This window comes from Dysidea avara, chromosome 9 (assembly GCF_963678975.1).
Source record: "Dysidea avara chromosome 9, odDysAvar1.4, whole genome shotgun sequence".
In the NCBI taxonomy this organism is placed as follows: domain Eukaryota; kingdom Metazoa; phylum Porifera; class Demospongiae; order Dictyoceratida; family Dysideidae; genus Dysidea; species Dysidea avara.
The window spans coordinates 31,931,940-31,947,807 of record NC_089280.1 but is presented as its reverse complement, the minus strand read 5'-3'; the positions used below and the strand labels follow the sequence as shown (position 1 = coordinate 31,947,807).

The following is a 15,868-nucleotide window of genomic DNA, read 5'->3' as shown; positions in this document are numbered from 1 at the left end:
TCCACACTGTACTTCCTTCAGGACTGGCAAGTCTGGTTTCTGTGGCAGCTTTCTTCCGACCCTGTCAAAGCCACGAGTGGGAGATTGGTGCCATTGAATGGCCATGGCTTTGTGATAATGGTGCGTAGTGAGCTGGGACTTCACAGAGAGCTCACCAATAGTGTTCTCGGTCAATTTGGAGTGATTTGAGGGCCATGGAGAGCCCAAACTTGGCCTCTGGATTCCAATCGTCTTCTTACTCCATTTTATACCCGTATATTCAGTGATAGCTAGTAAATAGATGCATACTTGGTGCAAATTTTGTTTGCACAGCTGTAGGCACTGGGAAGTTATTACACAATGATTACTTAAAATCGCCATATCTCCTAACGAAGTTTTGTGCGTCGAAGCCGAGTTTTGTCAAATTCAGTCACAATTAATGATGTGATCTTCAACCAAAGCTTTATCACCTATTTTTCTATTTATTTTTAAAACTCATTGTTGTGAACTGGTGATACTTTAATTTTTGTTGCTTTTGTGAGTGAGTTGTGGTCTGTTGCAAACTGCTGGTAATGAAATCAATATAATTAGCACACATATAACACGATACTGTTGTACACCATCAATAAGAATCAGAGAAAAGATTGATTATGGAAATTGTTAATAATCAGCATATATCAATTTACTTAAATATACCTACATATTCTTTCTTATTAGTTTACATTAGTATTGTACTAATTCCCACTTTTTAGGAAAAACTGATATCTGATAGCTATGACAAGATTACATCCGGGTCTGGAAGCGTAGACTGCTGTAAAAACATTAGGTACGAAACTGCTATATAAATGAAGGGGTCAGCGGCAAAAGGGGACAAGTGCCATTTGAAAAGTTAGGTGACCACATGGTGGGCGTTAAACAGAAGTTTGGGACACAATTGAATTACTGTACTGAAAATTTTTTGAGACCACCATGAATTTTTAAATTTTGTTGTTTACTTAGTGCCAGCATTATTCGTATGGCTAAAACAAGCCATTCCAATTTTTAAAAATCTGAAATGGCATATGTTTCTTTTTTCCACTGACCCCTTCAAACGCAAAAGTGCTTTTAAAAAATGTCTGTGTCTGCCTTTTCCAACTACCCTTTGAGGGTCTGGAAGTGTAGGTTGTAACAACAATGTTAGGTATGAAAAATAACTGTTTTATAAATGTAAAAGTGCCTTTTGGAATTGTCCATGTCTGTGTCCAATCATATCTACCTTTTCCAACTACCCTTTGACACTAGCTCTCCAGTGGTCTGCAGTTGCTGAAGCTGAATAGACTAATAATCTGCTGGCCACATTCCATTACAACTGATTTCTAATTATGGTAAAAACAGCTACATAATAATCGGCTTCTACCAATTACCGATCCAATTATCGGTACAACTCTAGTTTACATTTTCTTTAAAATCCATTCATTCAGAAGGCACAAGTCTGCGTGTAGAAAAAAAGCTAATTTCATAAAAATTCAATCTAAAAATCTTTGCTAAAATTAGTGTTAATTAACATTCTGTCATGGATGAACCCTTTCCTACAGTAATGCTGTTTTTAGCATGGGTTGATTTGCAGACTATCATGATAAACCTATAATAGAAACATGCAAGAGACTATATTCATAAATGTATAGTTATGTAAATTATAACAGCAAGAACACTTGAAATTTAAAATACATAGAAAAATTACAAACCATGTATGATGTCAGAAGAATGTTAAAGTGTAATAACCTCACAAGTACAATTAATACTTTCTAGCAATTATTTCCTGTCTACAAATACTTCAGCAGAAATGCATTTTGGAACATTTGAGCTCCATTTTCCATTAGCACAGTAAAGGACATCTTCTCCAACAATGGTATAACCAGACTTACAATTAAATATGGCAGTCTTTCCATCAGAAAAATAGAATACTTTTCCATTCTCTGGACTATTAAGAGATCGACATGGTTCTTCTTTTTCTAAAACATGGAGTGTTGCATATAAATAATGTATACTTGTATAAGTACATGTGACTAGATTGTACAAAACCAATCCAAATACACAGCACATTAGGGAAAATCAAACCAACACCACCATTGGATAGACTACTTAAGGCTGGTTTTAATAGTTGTCTTTTCTGGGAAGTGTGGCAAGCTTGAATAGCAATTTCTATCCTTGGTAAGGATCTCACTTGACAAGAATCAGTGGTGCAGCACTGGTGAATGGCCTGTATACAGTGGGCTAAATGTTTACTGTGCTATACAGCCCTGTAACCTCATATCTGCATTTCAATCATAGTCCCTTCTATCTTAAAGTCTAAATGTTGCCCACCTACTGTACCTTCTACCCTTTGTTAGCGTTCATCATACTATGAAGCTACTTAGCGTAAGTCGCCAAATGTTGACCAGCATCTTGAGTCGACTTTACGTATTACAAATTCGACCACCTGCATAACCATGAGTTTTCAATAGTTTACGAAAATTACCATGGCGGTATCCAAAAGACGATGGAAGTCTAAAGCTAAGAAACCTATTAACACCACTAACAGGCCCAGGAAACTACGCCAATGGAGTGAAACATCTATGAACAAAGCCTTAGAACTGGTGGCACAAGGTAAAATGGGAGTTAACAGAGCTGCGTTAGAATGTGGTTTGCCTGCTACAACATTGAAAGACAGAGTTGCTGGAAGAGTTGCTCCAGACTCTAAAATGGGCCAGAAGCCTTACCTTACTGAAGATGAAGAAAAAGAGCTAGTAAAATTTGTAACTGATTGTGCTATAATGGGGTACGGAAAAACGAGACGGGATGTGATGAAGATTGTTGAGAAGCACATGGCGAACAAGGGCCGTGAGATACGTAAAGGTTTGTCCAATGGGTGGTGGAACTGTTTTATAAAACGATGGCCACAACTGAGTCTGCGGAAAGGTGATGCTTTTGCTGTTGTACGTGAGCACGCTAGTAGCCGTGAAGTTTTTGAAAGCCACTTTAACCTACTTGATGATATTTTGATGAAGAATGGGCTTAAAGACAAACCCAGCCAAATATATAATTGTGATGAGTCTGGAATGCCACTTCAGCACAAAATCCCAAAGGTTGTTTCAACAAAAGGGACGAAGAAAGTTCGTCAAGTGAGTTCAGGAAACAAGACTCAGATAACTGTTCTGGGATGTGCCAGTGCTACTGGCCAGGTGATACCGCCAATGGTTGTATTTACTGGTAAACACTTTAATCACATGTTGTCTAGAGGGGAAGTTCCTGGTACCCTCTATGGTATGTCCCCTAATGGCTGGATGGACCAGGAATTGTTTTCCTCCTGGTTTTTTAGCCATTTCCTAAAGCATGCTGTATCTGAGCGTCCACTGATGTTAATTTTGGATGGTCACTGTTCCCATTTTACATTAGAATTAGTAAAAACAGCTTAAGCTGAAAATGTGATCTTGTTTTGTTTACCTCCTCACACAACTGCTGATAGTCAGCCCTTAGATACCAGCTGTTTCGGTCCATTGAAAAAATACTGGAATGAAGTTTGTCGACAGTATTTATTTGACAATCCTGGACAGGTGGTCACTAAATTTCAGTTTTCCAAGTTATTTGCAGATGCGCGGAGCAAAGGAATGACCATTGCCAACATTGTTTCTGGGTTCCGTGGTACTGGAATATACCCATTTTCTCCAAGCGCAATTATGAATAAATTTCCTGCGCAAAGTGTTCCTCCTTCACAACCACCAAGTGATTGCATGTTGGCTACTGGTGATTCTGCATCTAATCTACAAAGTGATAACACCCTGTCCCCTGGGGAGGCCAATACTATCCCTTTAACACCAGAAATGATTGAATTGTATGAAAGAAGAGTTAAAAATGGATATGATATTTTTACTGATTTGAATTATGTTGCTTGGCTTGAGAAGTTTCATCCTGAACACCTTCCGCAGCTTGGTATGTTGTTTGCATTTTAAACTGCACACTGTTTCAGTTACTTTTTGTTAATAGATGTTTTGTTACAAAGTGCTGTTGATGATGCTCCTGGTAGGGAAGCACCAGATGACCTAGAGAATCCTGAACACCTTCCGCTGCTTTGTATGTTGTTTGCATTTTAAAGTGTACACTGTTTTACTTACCTTTTGTCAGAAGATGCTGCCAGTAGAGAAGCACCAGACAACCTAGACAACTCACTAGACCCTCCAGAAAGAGCAACAACAGTCACTACGGAAAGTGTTGTTGAGTATTCTGACAGCCAACAAAATGTATCACAAGTGGCAATATCAACACCTCCTAGAACAGAAGAGAATTCTGATGGAAACTCCCCTGTAAGTGTACAAGATACTAATCCTAGATCTGGACGCTCACCACTTTCTGAGTTGTTAGTATATCCAAGTTCATCCAATAAACAAAAGCCAGCAGCCAAGAGTTATGCTCCACTCATTTTGATTAGTGCACAATCAATTGCTTTCTTAAAAGAGAAGAAAAAGAAAAAGCTTGATGAGGAAGAAGAGAAGAAAAGGAAAAGGGAGGAAAGAGCAATGAAGAAGGCAGCTAAGGAAGAAGAAAAGAGATGCAAAGTTTTAGAAAGAGAAGCAAAGAAAGCTGAAGCTCAACAGAAAAGGAAAGATCAAGGCACCCGGAAACGGCCTGTCAAGTTAACTGCTAAGAATGGTTCCAAGAGGCAAAATGTTGACAATAGTGAAGAAGGACTACAACATCAAGAAATTTCACAAAACGAATGTGCAGCCTGTTTTGGTCTTTGGGAAGAGGATGACACAGATGAATGGTTACAATGTACAAACAGTGACTGTGGTGTTTGGTGTCATGTTGACTGTCTTGAACTAAGTGAACAAGCATACATCTGTGTGCTATGCCAAACTTGTTTTGTGTGATCACCTACTACATATTTGTACTAATTTTATGTACTTAAAGCTTTATATGTCAGCACTTTTAACACTTCTACATTCAATGTGTTACTGTTTAATACTGTACATACCTGTATTACATCACAGACTGATTGCGCCACAGTATTAGCCTTAGGCTATCTGGGTTATGGCGATGTGTAGCTGCTGTATGATGGTAGGGGGACGATAAACAACAGTGAAAGGCTTGTGTGTATTATTAGTAAAAGTCTACCGTGATAGTAATATTGACGCGAAAACATCCATTCCTTTTACAGAAGCTGTTAAAAATTACCACTGGCATGTAGCTCATGAAATGGTCTTGGCTTAGTATACGAACTTATAGTGTTCCGGATATGATATGAAAGATACAGTGTGTTTAGTGAAGTAGCGGTCGACGTTAAGGTTACAGAATAGTTTTAAATGCGTGGGCAGAACAAATTACAAAACCTGCTTTAAACCAAGCAGGGATAAATAATTTCAACAACTGTGTTGTGTTAGCAACACAACTAATTGTGCTTGTTTGTTTTTACTACAGAACAACGGCTGTTCTTGGGTGTGTGGTCCACAATAGAGCGATGTTTTATAAAAACGCGCCGCCAAAAACCAGACTAACAGATTACTGAATCCTTATAATTTCAACACAAGTGGCTAAACAACTAAAATATATAGGTCCTGTGGAAGCGATTTTTTAAGTTACTGGTTGTATAGACGTTTTATTGAACTTTTAGTAGTTTTTTCGGGTGAAACAAGCTCTTTGAAGGCTTGTATCCGAGTCACTGGGGAGAAACACACCAAAAACGCTTCCACAGGACCTAACAAATTTAATATACAGTATCACTATGCCCCAGAAAAGCCAATAGAGCCTACAGCTTTTGCTGTATTTGGCGGCGGAAAAACATGGTAGTGACAGCTGGAGCTGAGGGATGTGCTCAGCTCCAGCTGTCACTACCATGATTGCCCATGACTATACCGTAACCTTAAGTGAATTAAAATGATTGCCCGTGACTATACCGTAACCTTAAGTGAATTAGAGAACTATGGCTGGGCAACTTCAGGTACACAAAGTTGACTATCGAGGATTCACTACCCTCAGCAACTTGCTGTGTCTGGCTTACTTGTGTTACTACAACAAATTGTAGTGTTCCACCTACCTCAAACTACACTGTAGCTACATAAAAACATTAAATATGAATAGTTTACCTTCATTTAAAACTTTTTACGCTGCTAGACTGGTTTTATGGGCTTCTCAAAAAGTATTGATAGGCATTCAAAATTTTGAATGATTGCCCGTGACTATACCGTAACCTTAAGTGAATTAGAGAACTATGGCTGGGCGACTTCAGGTACACGAAGTTGACTATCGAGGATTCACTACCCTCAGCAACTTGCTGTGTCTGGTGATATGGTCAAGTGGAAAGTAGTGAGTTGGTGTGTGGAAGTGGACCGTTCCCTGCAATGGTTAATGCCAGAAATAACTAGGCTGTATTTGATCACATCCGGGATATTCAAGCTTGGCCGATTCGGTGGTCGACTATTGAAGACTTACGCTAAATCATTCATCAAACTAATTAGATTTTCTATATTTTGGGCAAGAAACTACAAGCAGTTGCAAGTGTTGGGAATGTTCTGAAAGGTAATGAAAATACATATCATATATGTACTTATTACCCTTGGCAAGTTGAAACTACTGATACATGATTTGGATTGGTTTTCTAAACTCCTGTCACATATTATGTTAAATTACTTGAATATACAAACACTCATTGGCTGGGAACATTATATATGCACATAAAAGGGTCATATCTGTATTAGAAAATGGTATGCATAAATTCTTTGATCTTTGGGAGATAACAAGGTCTTTAAAATCCACTAAGAGAGTGCTGGAAAGATTCTCTAAAATGGTTATAGACCTCTTATATAGCGTATCTCCAGTTGAGAGAGTCAACACTCATTGCTGTGCTAAGTAGTATCAGTGGTGAATTTAGAGGAGTTTCAAGGTTTCCACAGAAATCCCCTTTTAAAAATTGCTTCTGCAACAGTTGCAGCCAAGACTTTAAATGATTTTTTGTGGTATGCCTAATATAGCAGTGTGTATGCTCAGTTCTCCGCAGACACATACGGAGCCATTCTAGTGCTTTACACAATGACGAATTAGCTAATTGAGTAGTATACATACACAGCATATTTCATACACAAATACTGACTGTATTTATTCTGTCTATGTTTTGGTGTTGGAACCAATAGTCCAAAAATTCTACCTTGGCTCAAACAAAAATAGACCACAGCTCTCAATAGTGAATAACATTAGAGTTATTTATAGATTTGAGGTTCATTTTGTCTCAATATAGGGAGTTTTCTAAAATAGTTGTTCCAATACTGAATAAAGACGGAGTTAGAATAGGCAGTATTGGAACACTATTTTTGCTGTGTATAGCTATGAAAACCTCTGGTGCCACACAGCTGTTGTGGTACAGTGGGGCATACCACATATACCCAAGTCACATGTGAAGCCCTGTAATAATAACAAGTTGTATTGGATTTATTAGACTTGATAGGTTGGAGATAGCAGAAAAAAGTTTCAATTCTGTGATGTCATACATAAGCTACTGATCAACAAGTTATGACACAAAGACATGTGTACTTGTGTATATGCAATTTTACACTAAAATTGTTGTCAAGAGCATCTGTATTTCAAATTTTCATGCGCCCAGACCCCCATAGAATATGTCAACCTTATGGATACTCTTGAAACCCTTTTTAAGAATTTCTAAATCTGCCATTGAACATTGCGGATGTCACTAATTATCACTGATCTGCTATGCCTCCCTAAGGAAGCATAACTATTGTGCAGTTGCTTTTTTTACAGGAAAGTGATTGTGGAATTACATATTGTGTAAGCTATGATGACATGATGGTGTTATACTCAATTTATCTATCTACTAGTATAAATATACCCCCACCATTTTCTAAGTCAGCTCAGGGTTTTAAAATCCACTAATATCCTCATGGTTGGTCTTTATAACTATAATGTCAACAAACCACTGATCAGTATACATGAGTATTTTTGTGATATCAAGCTTCATTTATATGTCAACTATTAAAAAATCCCCTACATAACATATACCTAGTGATGTATCAAATAACATTGAATACAGATTATATAAATACCTTTAACTTTCACAATGATACTGGCACTTGCTTGACGTCTTTTCCCTCCAGCATTGTTTATAGCCACACAAGTATAGTTGGTGGTGTGTGGAGATTTGGTAGGAACCAGATAGAGTTGTGGTAATGACTGAACAATAGGAGTATTGCCTTCATACCAGTGTACATCAGGAACAGGTAGACCTTTAGCTGTACAGAACAATCTCAAACTGTCATTAACAAACACAGTGAGTGGTGACTGTGGAGGATCAATGGCCACTATCGGAGCAACTGTGTAATATACAAAAGTGTATTGACTTACAAACATTGATATGCACATTACTGATATGTATAACATACACTAGGACAGGGATGAATAACAGTTACCACAGTACTCCAAAGTGGGATAGGGCAAAGTGTCTGTCATTCAGAAGTATTCTTAAATCATTACTTGTATCTAATTAGGGTGTAAAGCACTAGGAGAATCTGGAGGCATGTCCACGAGGAAATTTTAAAATTTGAGTGCTGAGACTGAATCTACAAACATTTTTTTATGGCATATGTGTAGATAGTATAGGTAATCACACAGATTTGAGTGCAATTAGGGGCAAGATGTTGATTGTAGTCGTAGTGCTGTGTGACAGCTTCAAATTCCCTAAATCTGTAACAGGAATCGTCCAAGTTTTTCATTATTGCTGGATTAATTGCAGAGGTCCTTCTCGTTTGTAACACTGAAAATCGGCTGAATATAGCTGAAAACAAAGGGTAATGGCCACTTCACCATTTCAGTAATTGATAGTTGGGTATGCATTCAGATGAAAACAGTATGGCACCATTCTTTTTTCTAGTGCAGTATTCCCAGGTTCACCAGTCATTAAAAAAAGTAAACATACAAGTGCAAGGAAAACTAGGAATTTTAAGTTCAATTAGAGATCAGAAAACAAAAAGTAGTGAAATAAGGAAGGTCACCTATACACCTGAAGATAGATATTTAAACCCTAATTCAGTGAGAGCAAGAGTACATAATAATAGAAGAGGAAGTACTCTATTATTATGTACTCTTGGTGAGAGGTACAGGGATTAAATGTGCACTAGTGCATCTTCAAGTGTAGTCAACCTTCCTAGCTTGTTTCACTACTGCGATCCCTTAATGTTTCCTTGTACTTGTTACAAAATATTTAAATACTTCATTGATAGATCTCTACAACCATCTATAATAGAATCATAGGTGATTCTAAGGGGGTCACCAGGTGAAAATAAGTTCAAGAGAAATGTTGCAGTGTAGAAGTATAGTTTTAGCATTTTTAATGTTTTAGTATCAGTTTTAAGCAACTTTTAAGCCTTATAGCAACATTAATGCTGTGCAACCCTGTATGTCATCTCTAGAATTTCCACTCTACAATCAATGCATTCAAAACACTTGTCTTATGACTACTGGTATTGTTTCATGACTTATTAAATTCTTTTCCATGCCATCTATATTAATTTTGCATTACTGGCAGTGTTGAAGAAATGTAGCTAACATAATGTCATAGCTCTGTCCTTACATTCAACAGTCACACTAGTCACCGCTTCAGTGTACAACTGAGGATGATTAAATGCTCTACAGGTGTACTCTCCATCATCATTGTGGCTTATGGGATCAAATGATATCGTTGATTGTAGTTCAGTTATAATGTTAGTTGTGTTCTTCTCAATAACATCTTGTTGTCCTGTTATTGTGACCTTATCTTTAGTTTTGTACCAAAGTATTTGTAAAGAATCTACAGCATCCTCATCATTAGTAGCGGTACATGTTAGACTTGTTTTGTTTCCTCTGAAGGTTGTCTGAGGCCTACTAATGTAATTGACGGCAGGAGGTCCTACAAGCAAAAAAAAACACAAACAGGTGATAATGGTGTGTCCAGAGAACAAAATTTAAGAAACAGAAGTTCAAAATGCATAAATATTGTGCATAATAGATTGGAGTATGTAGTGTCTCACAGCCAGACTCTTTGTTCTTTTATCATTGGATCAAGCCATGCAGCAGAATTCTAAAATCTGAGGGTAACCAGACCAAAATTGCTATACTGCAACAATTTACCCCAACCTAATGACAAAAGAAAGAAAGAAAAAAAAATCTGGTTGTACAAGACCATGGCCAGTGTGTGCTTAACTGGAACTGGAATTCAAAACAGACACAGTTTTAAATTAATGCTATTATACAACAGTGCTTATTTTTTTCTCTCCCATACTGACATGCACACCAACAATGATGGTATAAATCTTAATGTTTCAGGTAATGTGATGAATATTAGTGGCATAGTACTAAAGCAGTTACATATGATACATATGTATCACCCCAAGAGAGTGAATTCACACACACTCATGACGAAGTTCTTTTTTTTCTAGGCATATGCACTTAACAAATGTATGTATGCCCAGTATATAAGATGTCTTAATAAGCAGATGCACTGAGCAACCATACTCTATCCTCTTTAGTTGCTTCACTAATCTGATGATCTATTTTTTATTGACATTACAACTGATATCAAGTTTTTTGCTATATATCAAGAAGGATGTTAAATAATTATAAACTGACCATTGGGAAACAAACTTGGTTAACGCGAATTGTGTGTTTACATAATATATAAAGGAGCATAATGTGGCGTCTATGGAATTTACAAACCTGAAGGTCAGAGTCTGTAGTGCATGAGCAAATCAAGGGCACCACTAAGGGCTTGAAGGTTTATAGACTCACATTGTACCTGTATAACTGCTTTAGACTCTATTTTACATTACACAGAAATTATCTACCACTTCCATGGCTGTTTCTGCTGTAGCATTGATAAAAGTGGCTGGATCTTTCATGATAATACTAGCACCATGACAACCATGCATGCTCATGAGACACAATTTAGCACCCAATTACATCATTGTATGTTAAGAATACATACCCATTGGATAAACTCAGATTTTGAGGATACGTTACATTATGCCTGAAATACTGGAGTATATTAGAAAAAAAAAAGTGGGGTATGTGAGATTTATTACCTATCCAAAACAGCATAAATAGAATCTAAACCTTAATATAAAACGTGGCTTTGCATAGCTACACTGCCACAAAAGTATAAGGAGTCTATCACATTAAATACTGCTAGCATGTTGCAATAACTCACCATACACAGTAATGGTAGCATTATCAGACACCACACTGCCATCATCATTGGTAACCACACAATGATAGATACCTTCATCCTCTTCCATGATCACAGTAAATATCAGTTTAGTTGATGTGATATTAACAGCTCTATCAGAAGGTCTTATCCAGTTATCGTAGGATGGTTGGTACTTCTCCCACTTGTAAGAAATGGGACCCATTCCCTTAGCCTCACAATATAACGCATTCAATTTCTCTTCCATTGCTCTGTATGTACTGGATGATGGCTGGACAACTATCATGGCAGTAGCTACAGAAAGTTTAGTTGATAACACTGTATTTCAATACTGTGTCTATCTACAGTACTATAGTACAAATACTTGATCATGTATTAAATTCATTCTAAGAGACCATGACATTGTGTTGGTAACTTGATTTGGAACAAACGTGCAAACGTACTTAACTATAATTTGACAATGTCTTCATGCACAGGGAAAAGTAAAAGTGGTAAGCCTCAGTCCTAATGCTGCCAAAGGTAGCTACTCTAAAGATCTGTGGAGTGTTGTTTCTACCATTGCTACCATTACACAAATGTTTTGTACTGCATGTTTACTACTTTTAGTTTTAGCTTGATCAAGTTTGAAAGTTTTCAGCCAAAGGTGGTTAGGCTCTGGCCTCACTGGTCACACCTACTCTGATGCCTTTTATGTCTATACCCAAAGAGTTTCTGGTCTTTCTAAGGGATAGTCTACTAGCATAATCTATATTATTACTTTTGTACAAAATTGTCATAATTATCCATGACTTACAGATTGAGAGCTATAAATATTCCTAGACTGGTCTTAGCACATAAACACTATCTGAATCGTTTAACAACAACACTTAGCGTAAGCAATCAATTATCGACTGACATCTATTATCAGCCAACAAGACATCTATTATTGTCATATAGAATCCAAATTCAAACACGGCATTTTGGAACACTAAGCTGCTTTGTTTTGATGTCCTAGCAGTTTAAATCAACTCCTACCATGTTGTACTGTTGGTGAATGTTTAATTATGACATAGTTTGTATATGCTAGTCTGCTATTCTTGACATGAAAATGGTATCAGTGGTATACTTAGGCTTGAGTACATTATGCTTTTTAAATTACCCATTATTCTTTCTGGCAATTCTTTTTTTATTCACCTATTGTTCCCAAAATTATTCCCAAATATTCCTGGAGTAATTCCTGGAATTGTAAAAGTCAAATGGATATTCTTCTGGAGCTAAAAATATAACCACTTGCAAGCATAAAAACTATACCCAAAAATCGAGATACTCTAATAGAGCAGTCACAACTAAACTTGTCTGACTGTTCTATTAGGGTAAGTTACTGCTCTATTAAAGTATCTCGATCTTTTTCCCGATTTTGTGCTAGCGGTGATTGTGTATGTTCATTTGCAATTTTTTCAGCGATACTACACGAAAAATGTGTAAATTCTAATTAATTATTTTGGAAGATCACCCTATTATTCTGGAATTATTCCTGATTCTTTGTACCACCGATTATTCCAAAAATTATTCCGGCATAATGTACGCATGCCTAGGTATACTGAACTTTACCCATGTTGTTTCTTATGTTGTAGTGCAAACTGAGCCTTACATAGCATATGTGTGTTTATGAGAAAGTTGCTACATATATATATATCTAATCAAAAACAGCCAAGCTGTAAAAAAAGGTGCGGCCCCCAAAAAGGCCATGGTGAAAAAAGATGTGAAATCCAAGGTGGCGGCCAAGAAATGGCTGTGATGGTAGGTTAATGGTTACATTTTAATAAAAACAATTCAGGTGAATTTGGTGCCAAGACCAAGTGGCACAAAATTCACCTAAATTGTTGTTATTAAAATGTAACCATTAACCTACCATCACAGCCATTTCTTGGCCGCCACCTTGGATTTCACATCTTTTTTCACCATGGCCTTTTTGGGGGCCGCACCTTTTTTTACAGCTTGGCTGTTTTTGATTAGATATCACTTCTTTTTGTATTTGTATACTGCAAAGCCGGCCTATGGCTGGCTTTGGGGCTTTTTTAACCCATGTGTTTTTTTCTTTACTACAAGAAGAAGAAAAGAACTTCAAGAAGAATTTTAGTACTTCTATTATTTTTGATTTTATTAGTAATTATACAAATTATTTACATATATTTATTACATGCCCATTATTCCCCACAGGATATTTTTTTGCAGCTGATCTCTCTACTGGGTGACTTGAAATGTAGCTGAACTATATACAGGATGGTTTCTTTGTAGCTGAACTCTCTACAAGGTAACCTCTTCTAGCTGGTCTCTCTACAGGGTATTTTGTTTCTAGCTGAACTATCTACAGGTGATTTGTTTGCAGCTAAACTCTCTACATGGTGGTGTCTTTGTAGCCGAACTCTCTACATGATGGTTTCTTTGTAGCTGAACTCTCTATAAGGTGACTTCGTCTAGCTGAACTCTCTACAGGGTGATTTTTTGTAGCTGAACTCTCTGCAGGGTGATTTGTTTGCAGCTGAACTCTCTACATGATGGTTTCTTTGTAGCTGAACTCTCTACAAGGTGACTTCATCCAGCTGATCTCTCTACGGGGTGATTTGTTTCTAGCTGAACTCTCTACAAGTGATTTGTTTGCAGCTAAACTCTCTACATGTTGGTTTCTTTGTAGCTGAACTCCCTACATGATGGTTTCTTTGTAGCTGAACTCTCTACAAGGTAACTTCTTCTCTACAGGGTGATTTGTTGTAGTTGAATTCTCTACAAGGTGGTTTGTATGAGGCTGAACTCTCTACATGGCGGTTTCTTTGTAGCTGAACTCTCTACAGAGTGATTTGTTTGCAGCTGAACTCTCTACATGATGGTTTCTTTGTAACTGAACACTCTACAAGGTGACTTCTTCTAGCTGATCTTTCTACAGGGTGAATTGTTGTAGCTGAACTATCTACAAGGTAACTTCTTCTAGCTGATCTCTATACAGGGTAATTTGTTTGTAGTTGAATTCTGTGCAGGTGGTTTCTTTGTAGCTGAACTCTGTACATGATGGTTTCTTTGTAGCTGAACTCTTTACAAGGTGACTTCTTCTAGCTGAACTCTCTACGGGGTAATTTCTTTGTAGCTGAACTCTCTATATGATGGTTTCTTTGTAACTGAACTCTCTACAAGGTGACTTCTTCTAGCTGATCTTTCTACTGGGTGATTTGTTTGCAGCTGAACTCTCTAAATGGTGGTTTCTTTGTTGCTGAACTCTCTACAAGGTGAATTCTTCTACCTGATCTCTCTACAGGGTGATTTGTATGTAACTGAACTCTGTACAAGTGCGTTTTTGTGGGTGATCTCACTGCAGGTTGCAATTGATTTGTTTGTAGCTGAACTCACTAAAGGGCGATTTTGCTTGTAGCTGAACTCCTTGCATTGTATCTAGTTTCTAGCTGATCTCTCTACTGGGTGATTTGTTTGTAGCTAGGGACCCGCCGATTATGCTCAGAATTTTACCTATTATGCTATGCTGCACTGCTCAAAAATTTACCTATTATGCTTAAATTTATGCTCAATACTTACCCATTATGCTCAAATTATGCCCAATTATTTATGCCTTAGTTCTCATGGTCTGCTAATAATTTCCAATTTATGGATAAATAATAAGTGGCTGCAGCACAAACTTACTTGTCAAAATGCATATCACAGAAAAGATCGATATACTCTAATAGAACAGTCAGCTATGTGATTGTTCTATTAGAGTTACTGACTGTTCTATTAGAGTATATCGATCTTTCTGTGATAGCTATTTTAATAAGCAAGAATTCATACTATTACACAAATATTCTACCTATTATGCTAGCATTATGCTCAATGCTTTCAGGCACCTATTATGCTCATAATTATGCCAGCATAATCGGCGGGTCCCTATTTGTAGCTGATCTCTCTACAAGTTGATTTGTGTGTAGCTGATCTATCTGCAGGTTGATTAATTTGCAGCCGATCTCTCTACAAGGTAATTTGTTTGTAGCTGAACTGTCTGTAAAGTGATTTATTTGTAGCTGATCTCTCTGCAGGTTGATTTGTTTTAGCTGAACTCTCTACAGGGTGATATACTTGTAGCTGAACTCCTTACATTGTGTCTAGTTTCTAGCTGATCTCTCTACAGGGTGATTTGTTTGTAGCTGATCTCTCTACAAGTTGATTTGTGTGTAGCTGATCTTTATACTGGTTGATTTGTTTGTAGCCGATCTCTCTACAGGATAATTTGTTTGTAGCTGAACTCTGTACAAGGTGCTTTTTTGTAGGTGATCTCACTGCAGGTTGATTTGTTTGTAGCTGAATTCACTAAAGGGTGATTTGCTTGTAGCTGAACTCCTTACATTGTGTCCAGTTTCTAGCTGATCTCTCTACAGGGTGATTTGTTTGTAGCTGAACTCTCTATAAGGTGATTTGTTTGCAGCTGAACTCTCTACATGGTGGTTTCTTTGTTGCTGAACTCTCTACAGGGTGTTTTGCTTGTAGCTACTCTCTACAGGGTGATTTGTTTCTAGCTTATCTCTCTACAGGTTGATTTGTATGTAACTGATCTCTCTACAAGCTGATTTGTTTGTAGCTGAATTCTCTGCAAAGTTTTTTGTTTGTAGCTGATCTCTCTACAGGGTGATTTTTTTGTAGTTGACCTCTCTTCAGGGTGATTTGTTTCTAGCT

The 15,868-nt window shown here is 37.3% G+C and overlaps 1 protein-coding gene across 1 annotated transcript in view; it reads right to left on the bottom strand.

Moving 5' to 3' along the window:
- Nucleotides 1-1,614: 1,614 nt before the first annotated feature.
- Nucleotides 1,615-15,868, bottom strand: part of LOC136267031 (cell adhesion molecule DSCAM-like) — a 60,077-nt gene continuing 45,823 nt past the window's right edge. Inside the window, exons 8-11 of the mRNA XM_066062091.1 lie at nt 11,180-11,470; nt 9,569-9,883; nt 8,046-8,312; nt 1,615-1,970 (exon numbers count right to left, since the gene is read on the bottom strand). Of these exons, the coding sequence (XP_065918163.1) occupies nt 1,771-1,970; nt 8,046-8,312; nt 9,569-9,883; nt 11,180-11,470 (1,073 nt within the window). The 3' untranslated portion in view covers nt 1,615-1,770. The remainder of the gene's footprint in view (nt 1,971-8,045; nt 8,313-9,568; nt 9,884-11,179; nt 11,471-15,868) is intronic.